Source organism: Halichoerus grypus, chromosome 5 (genome assembly GCF_964656455.1).
Source record: "Halichoerus grypus chromosome 5, mHalGry1.hap1.1, whole genome shotgun sequence".
NCBI lineage: Eukaryota > Metazoa > Chordata > Mammalia > Carnivora > Phocidae > Halichoerus > Halichoerus grypus.
Window position 1 is genome coordinate 53,305,463 of NC_135716.1, and position 15,641 is coordinate 53,321,103.

The window sequence follows — 15,641 nt, forward strand, 5'->3', positions numbered from 1 at the left end:
ATGGGCACCTAGGCGACTAGGAACACAGGCCTTCTCTTCCCCTGAAGGCAACTGGGCCCAAGTTCAGAGGAGTCATTCACAAACTTGCTTTTGTGACACCTTAAGATTTATCTCAATTGTATCCAGAGCGGTCTTGAAAGTCTGGAAATAAAAAGTAGCTGAATCATTTAAATCGTGAAAAGAATACACTACAAATTAGTATTTGAATTACTTTGAGCAAACAGTATGTTGTAAATTACTATTTGCATCATTTTAATTGAGAAAAGAATGCTCTGGAAATTACTCTTTGAGGAAAAGAGGGCGTCATGGAATCAAACCACTAGCAGGGAGTCAGATATGATTTTGGGCGAATTTCCTACTTTTCTCTGCCTGGTCTTCCTCTTTGAAAACTAAGAAAGATAATAATTCCTCCTTCCTGGTTTAGTGTGAGGATTCAATTAATCATATATAAAGTTTTTAAAACTGTGCCTGGCATACGGTAAGTGCCATAAAAATGTTTGTTATTAAAAAGAATTTATGCAGAGAAGATTAGCATGGCCCCAGCACAAGGGTAACAACACAAAATTCGTCAAGTGTCCCATATTGAAACAAAAAAGTATTTATAAATTTCTCGAAGGAATTGGTCTCACAGATTAGTTAGCAAAGAACTTTCAAAGCAGAAGTTATATTACCAGAACTCAATAATACTTTTTATTAAGTTGCTTTTCACTTATGCTTAATTTTCTTATGGGTCAAAAGTTTGGGAAGTGCTGAGTTGCTGAGTTAGACACTCATGCCAATGAGGATTCCTTACTAAGGACTTCTCAGACCCATTCATGCTCTCCTGTGTCCTGAGATCTCCAAGAACTTCCCAAATGTATTTGAAAACAGTCTTGAGAGATTAATGGTCTTTTATTTACAGAGTCTTGAGAGATTAATGGTCTGTGAAGTTCACTTTAGCATTTTAACTACCACCTCCCCCGCGCCCCCCCCCCCCCCCCAGCCGCCGCTTTTGAAAGACGGAGTGGCTCATCCTGAAGGAATTCTCTGGCAGGAGCAAGACTTACAGAAGCATCCTCTTAGGTGGCCCAACAAAGCTCAGGATGAGCAGCCCGTGTTATGACCACCACCACCATCATCATAACTCAAGCAATAAGACGTAACATGTGTGCAGTATTTTACAAAATGCTTTGTCTCATTTTCCCTTTCAAAAAAAAAAAAAAGCAAAAGCTGAGGGATTATTTTTACTTCTAGATGAGGAAGCAGGCTGGGAGGAGAGAGGTATGGCCTTGGGCTCAAGGGCGCACAGCTAGGAAAGGGTCCCTCAAACCCAGCAGGCAGCTTGGAATGCTCTCCTCCTCCCCAGCACCACACCGCTGCCTGCCGGCTTTCCAATTAAGCAATCCCCCCGGAGCGAGCACCAAGGCGTCTTACATCTGACCTCAATTAGGGGAGTTGATAGTGGAAATGCACTTTTGCGTGGCATGACAGGCCACAAGGCAATCTGGCGCGCGAGGCAGCATCCACAGAGGGCAGCAAGCATGAGGCACAGAGGGAAACTGGCATTCGGTCAAAATTTTGGTAGGACGGTTTTGGGCGACTCCGTCTTGCGGGTTCTGATTTGGGGTGTTCTCCTAAAGGAGCCATCTCTGAACGCCATAACTATGCAACTTATTTATACACAAATTTATAGCACCGCATGCTCAGGGGATGTTCCTTAATAAGAAACTCAAAAAGCACAACTTTCACTAATAATGAATAGCAGATGCTTATTTTTAAGCTCTGCTCAAAATAATCTAGTGCTCTTAGCAAAAAGCACTGGTTCTTTCTCGTCATCTCTAAAGGATATTACTTTCTAGAGACTGTTGTTCTTTTTTTTTAAGATTTTTATTTATTTGAGAGAGAGAGAGAGAGTGAGAGAGAGAGCATGAGGGGAGAGAGGGTCAGAAGGAGAAGCAGACTCCCTGCTGAGCAGGGAGCCCGACGTGGGACTCGATCCCAGGACCCTGGGATCATGAACTGAGCCGAAGGCGGTCGCCTATCCAACTGAGCCACCCAGGCGCCCGAGACTGTTTTTAATATATCCAATTAGTAGAGAATTATTTTGTCCTCCTTTCAACCTCATTAGATGTGTAACAGAGTTATCAGAAGAAAACTGAGGGGTAACCCAGTGCTCAGTTTACTCATTGGTAAATCAGGTATATTAATAGCTCATAACGACAGCTGCTGTTTATTAAGTGCTTCCTCTTGGCCCAGCACCATTAAAACGCTTGATAGAACTGATCTTATGTAATCTGTGGCATCGGAAAATCATTATCAATATCCCCATTTTACAGATATGAGAATCAGGGTTTAAAGAGGTTGAGTAACTTGCCCGCTGTCATGCAGCCAAGGCTGATCTGACTGCATCTTTACCACACACTCTTGTGAGCAGCTTGATCAAGACTGTGGCTTTTCTTTTTTTTTTTTTTTTTTTTAAAGATTTTATTTATTTATTTGACAGAGAGAGACACAGCGAGAGAGGGAATACAAGCAGGGGGGGTGGGAGAGGGAGAAGCAGGCTTCCCACCGAGCAGGGAGCCTGATGCGGGGCTCGATCCCAGGACCTGGAATCATGACCTGAGCCGAAGGCAGACGCTTAACGACTGAGCCACCCAGGCGCCCCAAGACTGTGGCTTTTCTGCTCATTGCTCCAGGCCTGGCCCAGTGCCCAGCACAGAGTAGGGGCTTTATACATGTGTGTCAAGTGACTACATAAACAAGCAAGACTCAGATGCCTCAAACACTGGCTGACTTCACCAAAAAGTGAGTTTAACAAAGGTATTTTGCTTCAGACTGGATAAAGCAACTTGCCTAAAAGACCAGAGTGAGGCAGCCCCTCTCTTTTTGGGGGGCGCTGGTAGAGTCTCGGCCTTCCTGCATACCATTTCTAGCATTTACTGTCATGATCGCCTGCACTCACTAACAAACTGACAGAGAAAGGGCCTCATCCAGGACACCCAGGTGGGGACCCTGACAGTAGCCAAACCTCTGAGGAATAGACAACTGAAGACTCAGGGCTTTTTCCTGGGCGGTCCCCTACCCAGCCACTGTTTTTGTCCTTTCCAGCCAGTTGGCCACCCTTAATCTTCTTTCATACAGAAATGCTGGAACTGAGTTTGAGAATGGGCTCTTTCCCTCTGGAGGTCTCACTGGTTCACCTGTGGGAAGGCCCCACCCTGGCCTGGCCCTGTGAGTGAATTCCGAAATATGGAGTATCTATCTCTTCCAGGGCGTCTGCAGCATCCCTTCTGCAAGAGAACACAGAGAAAGGTAACCCGCTGGATATAAGTGGATAAATAAACCCGGGTTCCACAGACAGGCAGGGAAATGGGCCTGTGTGCAAATCTGAAAAGGCTGGTACCACAGGACGGGTGAATTATGAAAAACACTCCCTCCCCACCGATGTTGGGAAAAGGCCCTTTCCTGAGGGGCCAGGTCTACACAGCCCCACTCGGGTTGGAGAGGGGTTCACTTTTGCAGGGTGTGTCTTGCTCTCTGGGGACTGCTAAGAAGTTTACAGCAGTTCTTTACTCCAGGCCTCCTGGGATAAATCCCCTCTACTCTGCAAGTGGTGGAAAACCGCGCCTCATACTCTCAGTCCAACTCTCTACCCATGGCAGGGCCTCAGCCCTTTCTTTTGTGGCTCTAACAGAACTGCCTAGTTCTTAAGTGCCTTCCCAAGCTCAGAAAAGTCCTTTCCAGACCTCATGAAGTATCTTCACCCCCTTGTTTTTCCCTAGCAAAAGGTGCTTCCAAACATTAGCATATCTACAGCGACTTCACCTACGCATTATCTAACTTTCCCCCCCCCAACTCCGAGGATGTGAGTTCCAGGAGGGTGGGGGCCGTACCACTCTTGGGTCACCACAACATTCTCAGGCCTTATCGGCAGCCTGCCCATGGCCCTGCAAGGCAGTTAAGAATGGGCCAAAGCAGGAAAGGCTCACTCACTGTAGATTCCAGAGTCTGGGGACCACGGAATCACAGAGGGGAAGTGGACACGCTAATTTCTGGGGTAGGTGGCCTGTCACGTTGGGGGAAGAAACTGAATGTCAGAGGGACTTCTGGAAGGCAGAGGGGAGTGGTGGAGGGTTTCCTATGCCTGGGGACCATTAGGTTCCAGGGGTGGGGGAAGAGGCAGGTGGCAGTGAGCGATATGATTGACTGAAGACTGTGGAGGTTGGAAAGGAGCTTGGGAGGCTGCACCTCTGGCAACCCCCAAAGAACTCTTACCTGTGAGTATGGGCAGAGTAAGCAGATAATGGGATTGGTCTTGGGTGGACAACTGGCAAGTGGCATGCAGGGGGATATCAGGCAGCAAGGGCGTTTGGTGTGCCAGCAAGAAAAAAATCCAACATGGCATGATGGAGGGACCCAGCCTAGAGAGGGAAGCAGAGGAGGCCAGAAGGAAGGGCTGAGGGGCTGGAGGTGAAGGTGAAGTAAGAGTTCAGTGGGAGTCAGGAGGTGGAATAATATGTATGTGGAGGTGAGGGGTTAAAATCGAACACACATATTAGGCTCAGGCCATTCAGAGGGTGTGGCGCCTAAAATGTGTTAAGATGGCATTGGGATCACGAATTAAGGAGGGGTAGAAACGGAGAGGCTATTTGTAAAAGTGAGAAAATATTTCTTATCCTCAATATCTATCAAGTGCTCCCTCACTGACAGGACTGCAAGGTCAGCAGCCAAAGAATGGACCCGGGAGGAATACCAATTGCTCTGCTCCTTTGTAAGGGATAGAGAACCATGGATTTCCAAATTCAAAACACCCATCCGGCTGCTTCTACAAATCCTCGAATAGGGCATCAGGCCAGAGATACACAATTTTTTACCCCCAGTATCTTCTGGAGGACTTCGGTAACTTCGTAGAGCTCCCAGTACACGCCAAGAACCCAAGCCGGAGATGTGCTCTATGTGCGTGTGTGTGTGTGTGTGTGTGTATGCGCGCGTGTGTGTAAGGGTCAGAGACTTGCATTCCCGCAGTGAGGGCGGCCTCAGACGCAAATGCCCAGCCCCGCCACCCTGTCGCCCGCTGAGAGGATCTGGCCGCCAAAGCCTGGAAACAAAAAACAAAACAAAACAAAAAACCCATAATGGATATCCCCAGGGGTCTTTTTTTTTTTTTTTTCCACCTAGTCAGCCGAGAAAACAAGCGTTCCACTTGCCCGGAAATTAGATGCACAGGGTACTCATTCCACTCTGGAGGATGGGAAGCGCTGCAGAAGCGAGACTGGCTGCATGTGGGGACACGGTTCCCCCCAAAACGAAAAAGGACATCCCCAGAAACCACGTCTTGCTGGTGGCCACTGTGGCGGCGCACGGGCTCTGCTCTCCCGGCGCCCTGCGGCCCCCGCGGGGCGGCCGGCGCGCCACCCGGCCAGGTGCATCGGGCCCGGCTCCGCCAGCGGCGCGCGCCTCCCGCCGCCGGGCACGGGTGGCCCCGCAGCCGAGATTTACCGCGGCTCAGGGCGGCGGTTTCCGGGGCCGCCCGGCGCCCGGGCTCCGATTACAGGTTCACACGGGGGGCCCGGCCCGCAGCCGCCCAGCCCCCGCCGGCGCGCCCTCGCGCGGCCCCGCTCCCCCGTCTGCCCATTCTTCTCCATTCATGCGGACGCCCAGCGCCGCCGCCGCCGCCGCCAGCGCGGCCGCCGTCGCCGCCGCCGGCCGCCCGGATTGGCTGGCGGCCGTGGCGCCGGCACTTTCCCACGGCCCGCGGCGCGTGCGGCTCACCGGCGGCGCTGCAGGCGCGGCCCTGGCGTGCGGCCAGGCCAATCGGGGCGCGCGGGGCGGGGCGGGGCCGCGGCCGTCGGCGGGCTTGTGTCCCGGCCCGGCCTCCCCCGCCTGCCCGCCGCCGACCCACAGCCGCCGCGCCTCCTCTTCCCCACCATCCCCCCGCCCCCCCCCACCAGCGGAGACCCAGCGGAGACCCAGCGGAGCCCCCGCGGAGCCGACGCACCGCCGCCGGGCAGGGGCCGGCGTGGAGGGCGGGGGCGGGGTTCGCCCTCGCCCCGAGCCTCGCTCTGGTCCGTCCCCGGAGCGGCTGCCAATCAACGGAGCGAGAAGCCGGGTTGGCGGAGGGGAGGCTGTTGCCCAGGAGCCGCCGCCCCGCCTCTCCGCCCCCTCGCCCGCCTCCTCCACCCCTCCTGCCCTCCCCCGGGACCTGAGTAGGGGCGCAGCGTGGGAAAGGGATGGTTGAATTTTAACCGGAGGCAGAGCGTGAGCGGGATCAGTGTGTGCGGAACGCGAGCCCCCGAGCGCGGAGAGGCGCCGCTGCTGTTAACTCCTCCCTGCCCGCCGCGCCGACCCTCCCCCGGAGCCCCCGCGCAGCCAGCATGAAGCGAGCCCACCCCGAGTACAGCTCCTCGGATAGCGAGCTGGACGAGACCATCGAAGTGGAAAAGGAGAGTGCGGATGAGAATGGGTGAGTTGGCCGCGGCAGCGCGGAACTCGGGCAGGAGGCTGGCCGCGGTGACAGCGGGCGAAGGCCCGGGGCACGTCGGTGCCCTCCACTGACCTCTGCGCATCTCGGTCCGGCCACCGTCCGGCGTGAGGGACCCCCCAGCGCTTCCAAACCCAAGTTGGCAAAACAGTCTGAGTGCGGGGAGGGCGTGCGGGAGACCCCTCGTATCACATCCCCTCGCTTAACAGCGATTCTTGTTTTTTCCCCCTCATTCAGAAACTTGAGTTCGGCTCTAGGTTCCATGTCCCCAACTACATCTTCACAGATCTTGGCCAGGAAACGACGAAGAGGCGTGAGTCTCTTTCCAGTGCTTCTTGTTTTGTTTTGTTATTAATTAATGGAAAGAACTACCTTGCTTCATTTTGAAATTTACAGTCTTGATGGAAATATCCTCCTTTGTTTTGTCCGCTTTCTACAGATCATTGAGAAGCGCCGACGGGACCGGATTAATAACAGTTTGTCTGAGCTGAGGCGGCTGGTACCCAGTGCTTTTGAGAAACAGGTAATGGAGAAAGTGGGTAGAGCTCTCAGCGTAGCTGTCCACACCTTCGGAATCCTTCCCCTCATTAATCTCAACCTTATCTGTGTCTCGAAAAATGACCATATTGCTTGCGCCAGAGATGAATCATATACAGATTCCAACATATTTTGCGAAGACAACCCATTTTGCTTTAGTTTGTACTTTTATGATTTGCAGAGCATATACATGCATATCTATTTTAAGCTGTTCCCCAAAGGCACTTGGTGCCCAATCATTTTTTTATTTTTATTTTTTTGCCATGCTCTTCTCTAGGGATCTGCTAAGCTAGAAAAAGCCGAAATCTTGCAGATGACCGTGGATCACCTGAAAATGCTGCACACTGCGGGAGGGAAAGGTACATCTCACTAGTGTCCTGGCGGCCCTGAGTGTTCTGGGTAGAATGAGCAGCTGCAGCAGGCCAGCGTTGGTGCGGTCGCTGCCTTATTTTTTGCTGTGTGCTTTGGGGGTGGGGAGAGAATGGTGTGGCGTGTACAGTTGCCTGTCAGGGCATTTTCAAATGCACAGAGGATTTTCTCCAGTGAATTCATCACCCCAGTCCTCTTCAGAGCAAGCTAATGCACCTTCTCTTGGAGAATACCTTTTATGTGTGAGGTGCCCTAAAGTTGTGACAGTCCTGATTAAAATCAGGTAGCTCTCACCACATTTGTTTATTGACATCTTGAGAAAAAGACTTATTTTTTTAAGTATATGGTTATAATTTTATTGACAGCATTTAAAAAAAAAAAAGAAAGCTCCTACATGACTCTTGAGGAAAGAAACCTGTTGTGGTTAATTAGAGAAACCCTAACAGAAGATAGGAGACCAGGGTCTGTGTGTCTGTCTCCAGCCGGAAAATACTTTACTCAGGACCAAGTGCCTAAAAGCTCCATGATGATAACTTACATCTGTGTGTCTAATGAATTTCACTGCTCTGTGGTTTTTCTGTCCTTGATGTATTTTTTGTTGTTGTTGGGGGAAAACATTAAAGGAATGAACATAGTTTCATCTGCTGGTAGGGTATAATTCCACTTTCTGCTCAGCAGCTTCTAATTGGGCTTTGAACTTGAATTAGCAAAGACATACTTCTCCTGTTGATTAATGCAAAGACTTTGGTCGACTCCAGAGTATTTGGACCTTCATAAGAACCCGTATGTGCCGTTTTTAAGGTTGTAGGTATTTCTCTGCCAGGAAGAGCTGCCTTTGGTATTGAAGGCATGCGGGAAATGAGCAAAGCCTTGAGGTTTTTCTTTTGTTCTTTCCCTCAGGCTATTTTGACGCACACGCCCTTGCTATGGACTATCGGAGTTTGGGGTTTCGGGAGTGCCTGGCAGAAGTTGCCCGTTATCTGAGCATCATTGAAGGACTAGATGCCTCTGACCCCCTTCGAGTTCGACTGGTCTCACATCTTAACAACTACGCCTCCCAGCGGGAGGCGGCCAGTGGCGCCCATGCAGGCCTTGGACACATTCCCTGGGGGAGCGCCTTTGGACATCACCCGCAGGTCGCGCACCCCCTGCTGCTGCCCCAGAACGGCCACGGGAACACTGGCACCACGGCCTCGCCCACGGAACCACACCACCAGGGCAGGTTGGCTTCGGCACATCCGGAGGCGCCCGCTCTGCGGGCGCCCCCTAGCGGCGGCCTCGGACCGGTGCTCCCTGTGGTCACCTCCGCCTCCAAACTCTCGCCGCCCCTGCTCTCCTCGGTGGCTTCCCTGTCGGCCTTCCCCTTCTCCTTTGGCTCCTTTCACCTACTGTCTCCCAATGCACTGAGCCCTTCGGCACCCACGCAGGCAGCAAACCTTGGCAAGCCCTATAGACCTTGGGGGACGGAGATTGGAGCTTTTTAAAGAACTGATGCTGTAGAATTGAGGGAAGGGAACACTTACAATCCCAGCTGAGCTGGGCTGTTGCCAACATCACCTTAAAGTCGTCAGTAAAAGTAAAAAGGAAAAAGGTACACTTTCAGATAAATTTTGTTGAAAGACTAAAGGTTTGTTGGTTTACTTTTTCTTTTTTTTAATATTTTTTTTATCACGTCACGTATTAGCAGTTTTAAAAAACTAGTTGTTAAATTTTGTTCCAAACATTAAACTGAAATAGTGAGTATAAATCAACACTTGGTAATAGGTTTGTTCTATGCCTCATTACTTTGTAAACCTCTCTGTCTGAGAATGATCCCATTTTCGCCTCAAAGTTTGGGGAATTTTAACATTTAGTATTTTGGTCTGTTTTTCTTCTTGTATAGTTGAAGTCTGTTTTTAGAATTAATTTTCCAAACCACTAAGTTCAATGTTAACATGATGCTATTTGTTAATATTTTGACAATTAAGGTGTTGTATAAATAATATTCTTTTGCAGGGGTGGGGGGTGGGGGAGGATCTATGTTGAATTTTATATTTCTGAACAAAGCGTTGACAAATCAGATGATCAGCTTTATCCAAGAAAGAAAATGAGTTAATTCTCTGCCTCCTGCAGCAGTCAGGTGAGTGTATAAACCATCAGGGGCTCTGAGTCCATACGACCAACTGCTGTCATCTGCCAGGATTTGTCAGTTCTGGCTTAGGTAGGAGAGAGCCACTTGTAGGCCAGATCCCCATTTGGAGTTGGTGGGGAGGAGATAGAAGGTAATTGCATAGAATATGCCTGCATTTACCGGCCCCAAACAATGCAGTGAAGTTGTAATCTCACGGATCTCAAATTCACAAGTGTTGACATGGATAAGTGATCTCAGGGGGCAAGCGGTCAATGGAACAGTCCAGTGGAACCTGTTAAATGCATAGCCTACTTCTTCCCGGAACTGCTAGGTTTTCTTTTAACTGGATATTTTTATGTTGTGTTTTCCTTTTCGGTGCATGGAAATGTGGTTGTTGAGATATTCAAAAGGGCTTTGCGGCCTTCTTTTGGTTTAATTTGGTTCAGGCTAGAAAAGCATCATTTTACAGGTTTATTCTTTTAGCAGGTGTAATGTAAACGACCTCCACTGAACTGGGTTTGGCCTCTGTTGTACTGATGTGTTGTGACTAAATAAAAAAGGAAGAACAAACTGTTCTGCTGTATATGTCTTACAAGCCTTGGCCTTTCCCTTTATTGGCTCAGAAGAGATAAATTTTCTCTCATTTTCATTTTGCCTGGCCACCAGTTTTCTTATGTTGAATGACTTCATTATTTTTGGAATTCTAAACTGTGTGACTTTGCTGTTGAAGAAGGTGACTGCATTACGGTGCAGAGTTTTGGCCTGACTCCCACCAGGAGACACAGCCCTTTGACTGTTCCGTTAGGCGATCTGCCCTGAGCCGGCCATGTGGGGGCTAGGAAGCTTCAAGTCACACTGGGACATGCAGGGTGGGAAAAAACTCTGATGAAATCTTTTAAAACCATGTTGACCACTCAACAAAAAAAAATTTTTTTTTTTTCCTGAGAGCAGCTACTGTGTGCATAGTTCTGTGCTAAGAGAACAGAAAATTTATTTCATTTTCTTTCTTTCTTTTTTTTTTTAACTGCAAAACAAGAAAAGCGAAGCGTCGCTCTCTCTGAAACCCCGTGCAGGGGCTTGGGAATTGGGCATGATGAGCAGTGGCAGGCTGTAATTCTGCACCTGCACAGCTCCAGGGCGCTTTCCTTGTCTTGTTTCAAGGAATTTGCTTAACCCTTTAGTTGCCGTTGACTCCTGAGCTGTGCAGTGAGGAAGCTGACATATGCTTTAGGTTAGAACAAAACGCTGCCAGAACAGAGGCAGTAATGTGGGCCTCGGGGGAGAACGGTGCCTTCCCAATGCCTGAAAAGTAGTCCTGCCAGTTAAGGAGTGCTGTCTCCTGGCTTGGACGAAGTTTGCCTTGATCCTGAGGTTGGTGGGGAGGAGAGGGAGAAAACCCACTCTGGCAGATGACAAAATAGAGCCTTTTCGTTGCCCGACCGCTGAGCTCCTCCTCACTGCTCTGATTAAAAAACGAAGACAGGAAGGCAGAGAGAAGTTTGGACTTTGAACTTGAGCAGCGACTTCTGGGTCTCTCCAAAGGGAATGGAAGCTGCAGCATTTTTGGGATTGTGGGTCTCAAACTTCAGCTCCCACTCAGACTTTCTCTATGCAGCCTCCCATGTTGGTCCCTCCCGGGATGCACGGCTCCGTTCTGAGCACCGCCTGTTCCGTGCAGACACTTCCTGCCTGTCATAATGCTGTGATGGAAAGTGTCACGGTAATTTCTGCCAAGTGTCAGTTTAATTTTAGCAACCGTGATTTCAAATGGCATCAAAGCATTATTGAACAGCATTGTGCTCAGACTGCCTTAGATTCTATTCCTCATACCTAGGAACCTAGAGGGTTGCTAATGTGGTCAGAAGTAAAGCCCATCGTCCTGTTGCTGGCTCTGCGGAGAGCGCTGGGGACCGGTGAGACGTGTGGCAGGATCCGCTCGTCACATCAGTGATCCCTGTATCCTCATCTGGCTAGTAATTATTTCTTTTTGTTTGGAGGGGCCTGGGGGGGGGGTCATTTTCAAGATTACATAGTCTTCCAAAGAAATGTTTTGGTTTTCTTTTTAAACCCCTTCAAGGTGACAGGTTTCTGGGGATAGTGCAGGTGGAATGGGATCTTCCTGGGAAACAGGATGGAATTATAATGATAAGCCAGTGGTATGCAGAAAAATGAATGTAAAAAAAACTCATTTCTATTCTGAATTGATGCAGTAAGAGAAAGAATGAAAATCAGGGTCATTAGTACATACATTCATAATATTTCTACCCCTGTAAACAAAAACTTTTTATATGGCTCATAAAATTCCCTTATGAAGAAAATAATATCGTTCATCACAAAGAATCTTGAAAGGTCTCAATAATTACTCACTTATTTTCATTATATGTATTACCATGGATTAATAACATCAAACGAGAGATGGGCAGAATTCTTGCATTAAAAACTCTTTTAAAGAAAAACCTAGAAGCGTCATTTCTAATTTATTCAGTATAGTTAAATTAGGATGTGATTTTTATTCAGTTTTTTCCCCCCTGTTCTGTTACTCACTAAAATCATGATATTTTAAATATAGATTACTTGTATTTAAAATCCCCCAGGAAGTGTTCTATTCTCCTAGTTATACTTTTCCCCAGCCCTTCTGCTCTATGCCAGTATCGCAGCTTTGATGCCATCATTAGTTTCCAGTGATGATTTATAATTAAAATAACTTCAGACCTAGTATCATCTGAGACGCTGCTTCAAATGTGGCCCAATTTCTTTTACAACCAGAGCTCTGGGGGATGGGGACGTCTTGGAAAGAGGACTTAAATTCTGCGTCTTGCTCTGCTTTTACCTAATTGAGCGACCTTTACATTTAAAAGGTAAAATTCTCTGGACCCCGCTTTCCTCATCTGTCAGATAAAGTGGTTGGACTAGATGGGGGTCCTGGGCACATACAGGGACAAGCACTACTGGGGAAGGATGCAAGGGCAGCAGGCTGGTGGGTGCCACCCCAGGGAACACGTGTTTCCGGCATCTTCTATCTGAAAGTCTGTCTGAAGGGCCACACCAGTGGTTTCTACACTGGAATTTTGGTCCAGTGTTGCTAGATCTTTCAAGTTTTTGAGAACATGTCCAATTTTCGATTTTTTTGTGAAACAGGCCAATTTATATGGGTTGGTAAACTAACTCACCAAAGCCTGTCTGCAAGTAAGACTGGGCAGGTTAGACTGGGCCTCAGCTTCTAGGGCTCTAATCAGAATGGCTCTCTGAGGGCTAGAATTTTCTAGTATCTTTGTCATGCCTGGCCTAGGAATATGCTTAATGGATAAACACCCACCTAACATAAACAATGCAGTACTTAGGCAGCTTGAAGGTGGTTTCCTCTAAAGAGTATTATGTAGAGATAAAGAGGCAGAGTTTTTCTTATTTATTCTGAGTTGTCAAATTTCCTCAAGGAGAGAGAAGGTAAAATCATGCTTCTTGTTCTAAGTCTGGTCACTTCACAGGAACCACTTCTGAAGGGGCACGTGGCAGGGTCCTTCTGTTCCCTTTCTACCAAGGGGGAAGATGGGTTCTCAGTCTGGTGGCCTTAAATGAAAGAGTGAGTGTGTGGCTTGCCATGACTCAGCACACCGAAGTCCTAAAAGGCGCCATCTGATTTCAGGAAGTAAGAAGTCTCAGCAAAGAGCAAGCTGTTTTGAACCTCAACTTGAAACATGATGCCTTCCTTCATCTTGATGAACTGCAGGGCTTTTCACTCAGATGCTTTAGTATTCTGCGGGGGGCGGGGGGGGGGGGGGCGGGGAGAGGGGAGAAGGAAGCAAAGGAAAAAGAAACTTAGGCCTCTCTTTTTGAGCTGTCTGTAGGTATTGACGTGCATTTGTAGCAGAATTGTTGGCCAGGCCCACGAGTGCCAGGGAAATCCGGGGTACACAGTGGTCCTGAGATGGGTCTGCGGAATCTGGTCAGGTTTCTGGATTTTGTGTGAATAGGCTGTACTTTACGCTTCGTCAGAGTCATGTTGTAAAATTTCCCATGGTATTTACTCTTATATTAGCATTTTTCGTTAAGTGCTTTGTGTTGGGTTTTGACATATACTCAAGTTAAAAGACCGTGCCTAAATTTAAAACGTAATGATTCCTAGGCAGTTGTTAGGGTGGCCTATGGCTTGATTTAGCAGAAGTAACTTAAAAACATCGGATTAGGCCGAAAGAGAGACAAAGGTTACCCCCGAAAGAGTTAATTACTGAGAATTTTCTGTAGTTACTTTTAGTGTTTTTTTTGGTTTTGTTTTGTTTTTTACTGTCTCCCCTGGGGCATGGTTTTGTTTCTGGTGCGTTGAAATGTTCATGAATGCGGAACTGAATCATAAAATTAAAGAATGACATATCTGAGCCTTTAATCATCTGCCTCGACTCGGTTTCCTTCCACTCGCCGTTCTACGCCTCTGCTCAAGCCAGGCTCGCGGTTCGCAGGTGCAGGAACGTGCCGAGTAGGCGCTCACCTCCAGACCTGCGCACTAGCTTCCCCTCCGCCTGCACCGTCCCTGCCCCGCTGTCGCCTAAGCTAGCGGTCATCTGGAAGCCACTCGGAGCTCTTCGCACAGCCGCCTTCCCCTGCAGTCTCCCTTCCGGTCTACTTAAAGCAGTCACCCCCCACTCCGAGCCCTCTGCCCCCTCCCACCACGCCCCACCCCCTTTCCCTCTTTTGTTTTCCTCCGGAGGGCTTAGCTAGCATTATCCGACAGAATATTCATCAATTACTTGTTTACTCTCTTGTTTTGCCTGGTCTGCTCACCTCTAGGGTTCCGTCACTTCAACAGCGCCTAACATAGAAGAGGCACCCAATACGTATTTGTTGGATGAATTCATGAATCCAGTCCGCTCCTTTGTTACCACTAAGAAGCAGCGCAAAGCAGATTCAAACAGATAGGTCTCTATCCACCCCTCCCCCAATCTTGTATTTTAAAAACCACCAGGGAAGGTAATTTCATGTTTCACTTCAGTATTTTCTCCTCACTACTATGAAATTCTGCTTTAGAAGAAATTCAACTTGACTCCCATACTTCAAGTCTATTTCCTTTTCTGTGTATGCTTAGTGGGGATTGAGGGACATTGGTCACTTTTTAAAGATGTATTTATTTTAGGGGCGCCTGGGTGGCGCAGTCGTTGAGCGTCTGCCTTCGGCTCGGGTCATGGTGCCGGGTCCCTGCTCAGCGGGAGGCCTGCTTCTCCCTCTCCCACTCCCCCCGCTTGTGTTCCCTCTCTCTCTGTGTCTCTCTCTGTCAAATAAATCTTTAAAAAAAAAAATAAATAAGATTTCTTTATTTTAGAGAGAGAGCGCTAAAGGAGAGAGGGAGGGGCAGAGAGAGAGAGAGACCAGCCAGCTCCCCACGATGCAGGTCTCCATCCCAGGACCCTAAGATCATCACCTGAACTGAAACCAAGAGTGGGTTGCTTAATCAACTGAGTCACCCACGTGTCTCATGGTCACTTTTTTACATTCCCCACAAAAGATCCTACTCTCCACTGAAGACCTTCAATTCTTAACTCATCATCACCTCCACCTTCTCGCCAGTTAGGGGGTTTCAACATTTTTGATCTTGTCACATTTTAGTCTAACTGGTTGGGGTGGGGATGGCGGAGGATCTAGCCCGGCGTGGGGCTCTGCTCTCAGCGTGGAGTCTGCTTGACTCTCCCTCTGCCCCTCCTGCTCATGCTCATTCTCTCTCTCAAATAAATAATAAGTAAGTAAGTAAGTAAGTAAGTAAATAAATAAAGTTCTACTATGCAGACAGACTACAGCCATCCAGGGTTCACAGGAGAGCAACCCAGAGGAAATATTTAGGCATAATGTGACAAGTTTAAAGGAAGTACAGTCTGGAATAAGTTGGAGGCTGAAGAACCGATACATAATTATTGCTTTAAGTGTGCAAAGAGCAAGCCTTATAGAAGTAGAGGCCAGTGGTTCTCAGGTGGAGACCCACATTCTCATGGAGAACAGGACAGTGTAGGGTTGTGATGGGGAAGGGGACTTCATTCTTGACCTTGGTTCTGACCATCAAGCAGTAATGGGTTTGTAGCAGGATTTTGAGGGCAGCTTTTTCTGCTGAGGGCACAGAGCAGTAAGGACCTCACATTCTGAAGAACCAAAGCCCACTTGGGACCCAATACCCTTCACGATTTT

The 15,641-nt window shown here is 48.5% G+C and overlaps 1 protein-coding gene and 1 pseudogene across 2 annotated transcripts; both read left to right on the plus strand.

The window, feature by feature from the left end:
- The first annotated feature begins 475 nt into the window (after positions 1–475).
- Positions 476–587, plus strand: LOC118547451 (U6 spliceosomal RNA; annotated as a pseudogene).
- A 5,454-nt stretch (positions 588–6,041) lies between these two features.
- HEY1 (hes related family bHLH transcription factor with YRPW motif 1) lies at positions 6,042–10,046 on the plus strand. 2 transcript variants are annotated; one of them, XM_036110936.2, is made up of 5 exons: positions 6,042–6,442; positions 6,698–6,773; positions 6,900–6,983; positions 7,275–7,356; positions 8,267–10,046. In XM_036110936.2, exons 1-5 carry the CDS (start codon positions 6,354–6,356, stop codon positions 8,848–8,850), a joined length of 915 nt encoding a protein of 304 aa, XP_035966829.1. In that variant the 5' UTR covers positions 6,042–6,353; the 3' UTR covers positions 8,851–10,046. The 2 variants fall into 2 exon arrangements, with proteins under 2 accessions (XP_035966829.1, XP_035966830.2); XM_036110937.2 differs by lacking the exons at positions 6,042–6,442; positions 6,698–6,773; positions 6,900–6,983; positions 7,275–7,356 and adding an exon at positions 7,379–7,819 and having other exon boundaries at positions 8,265–10,046.
- Positions 10,047–15,641: the final 5,595 nt, after the last annotated feature.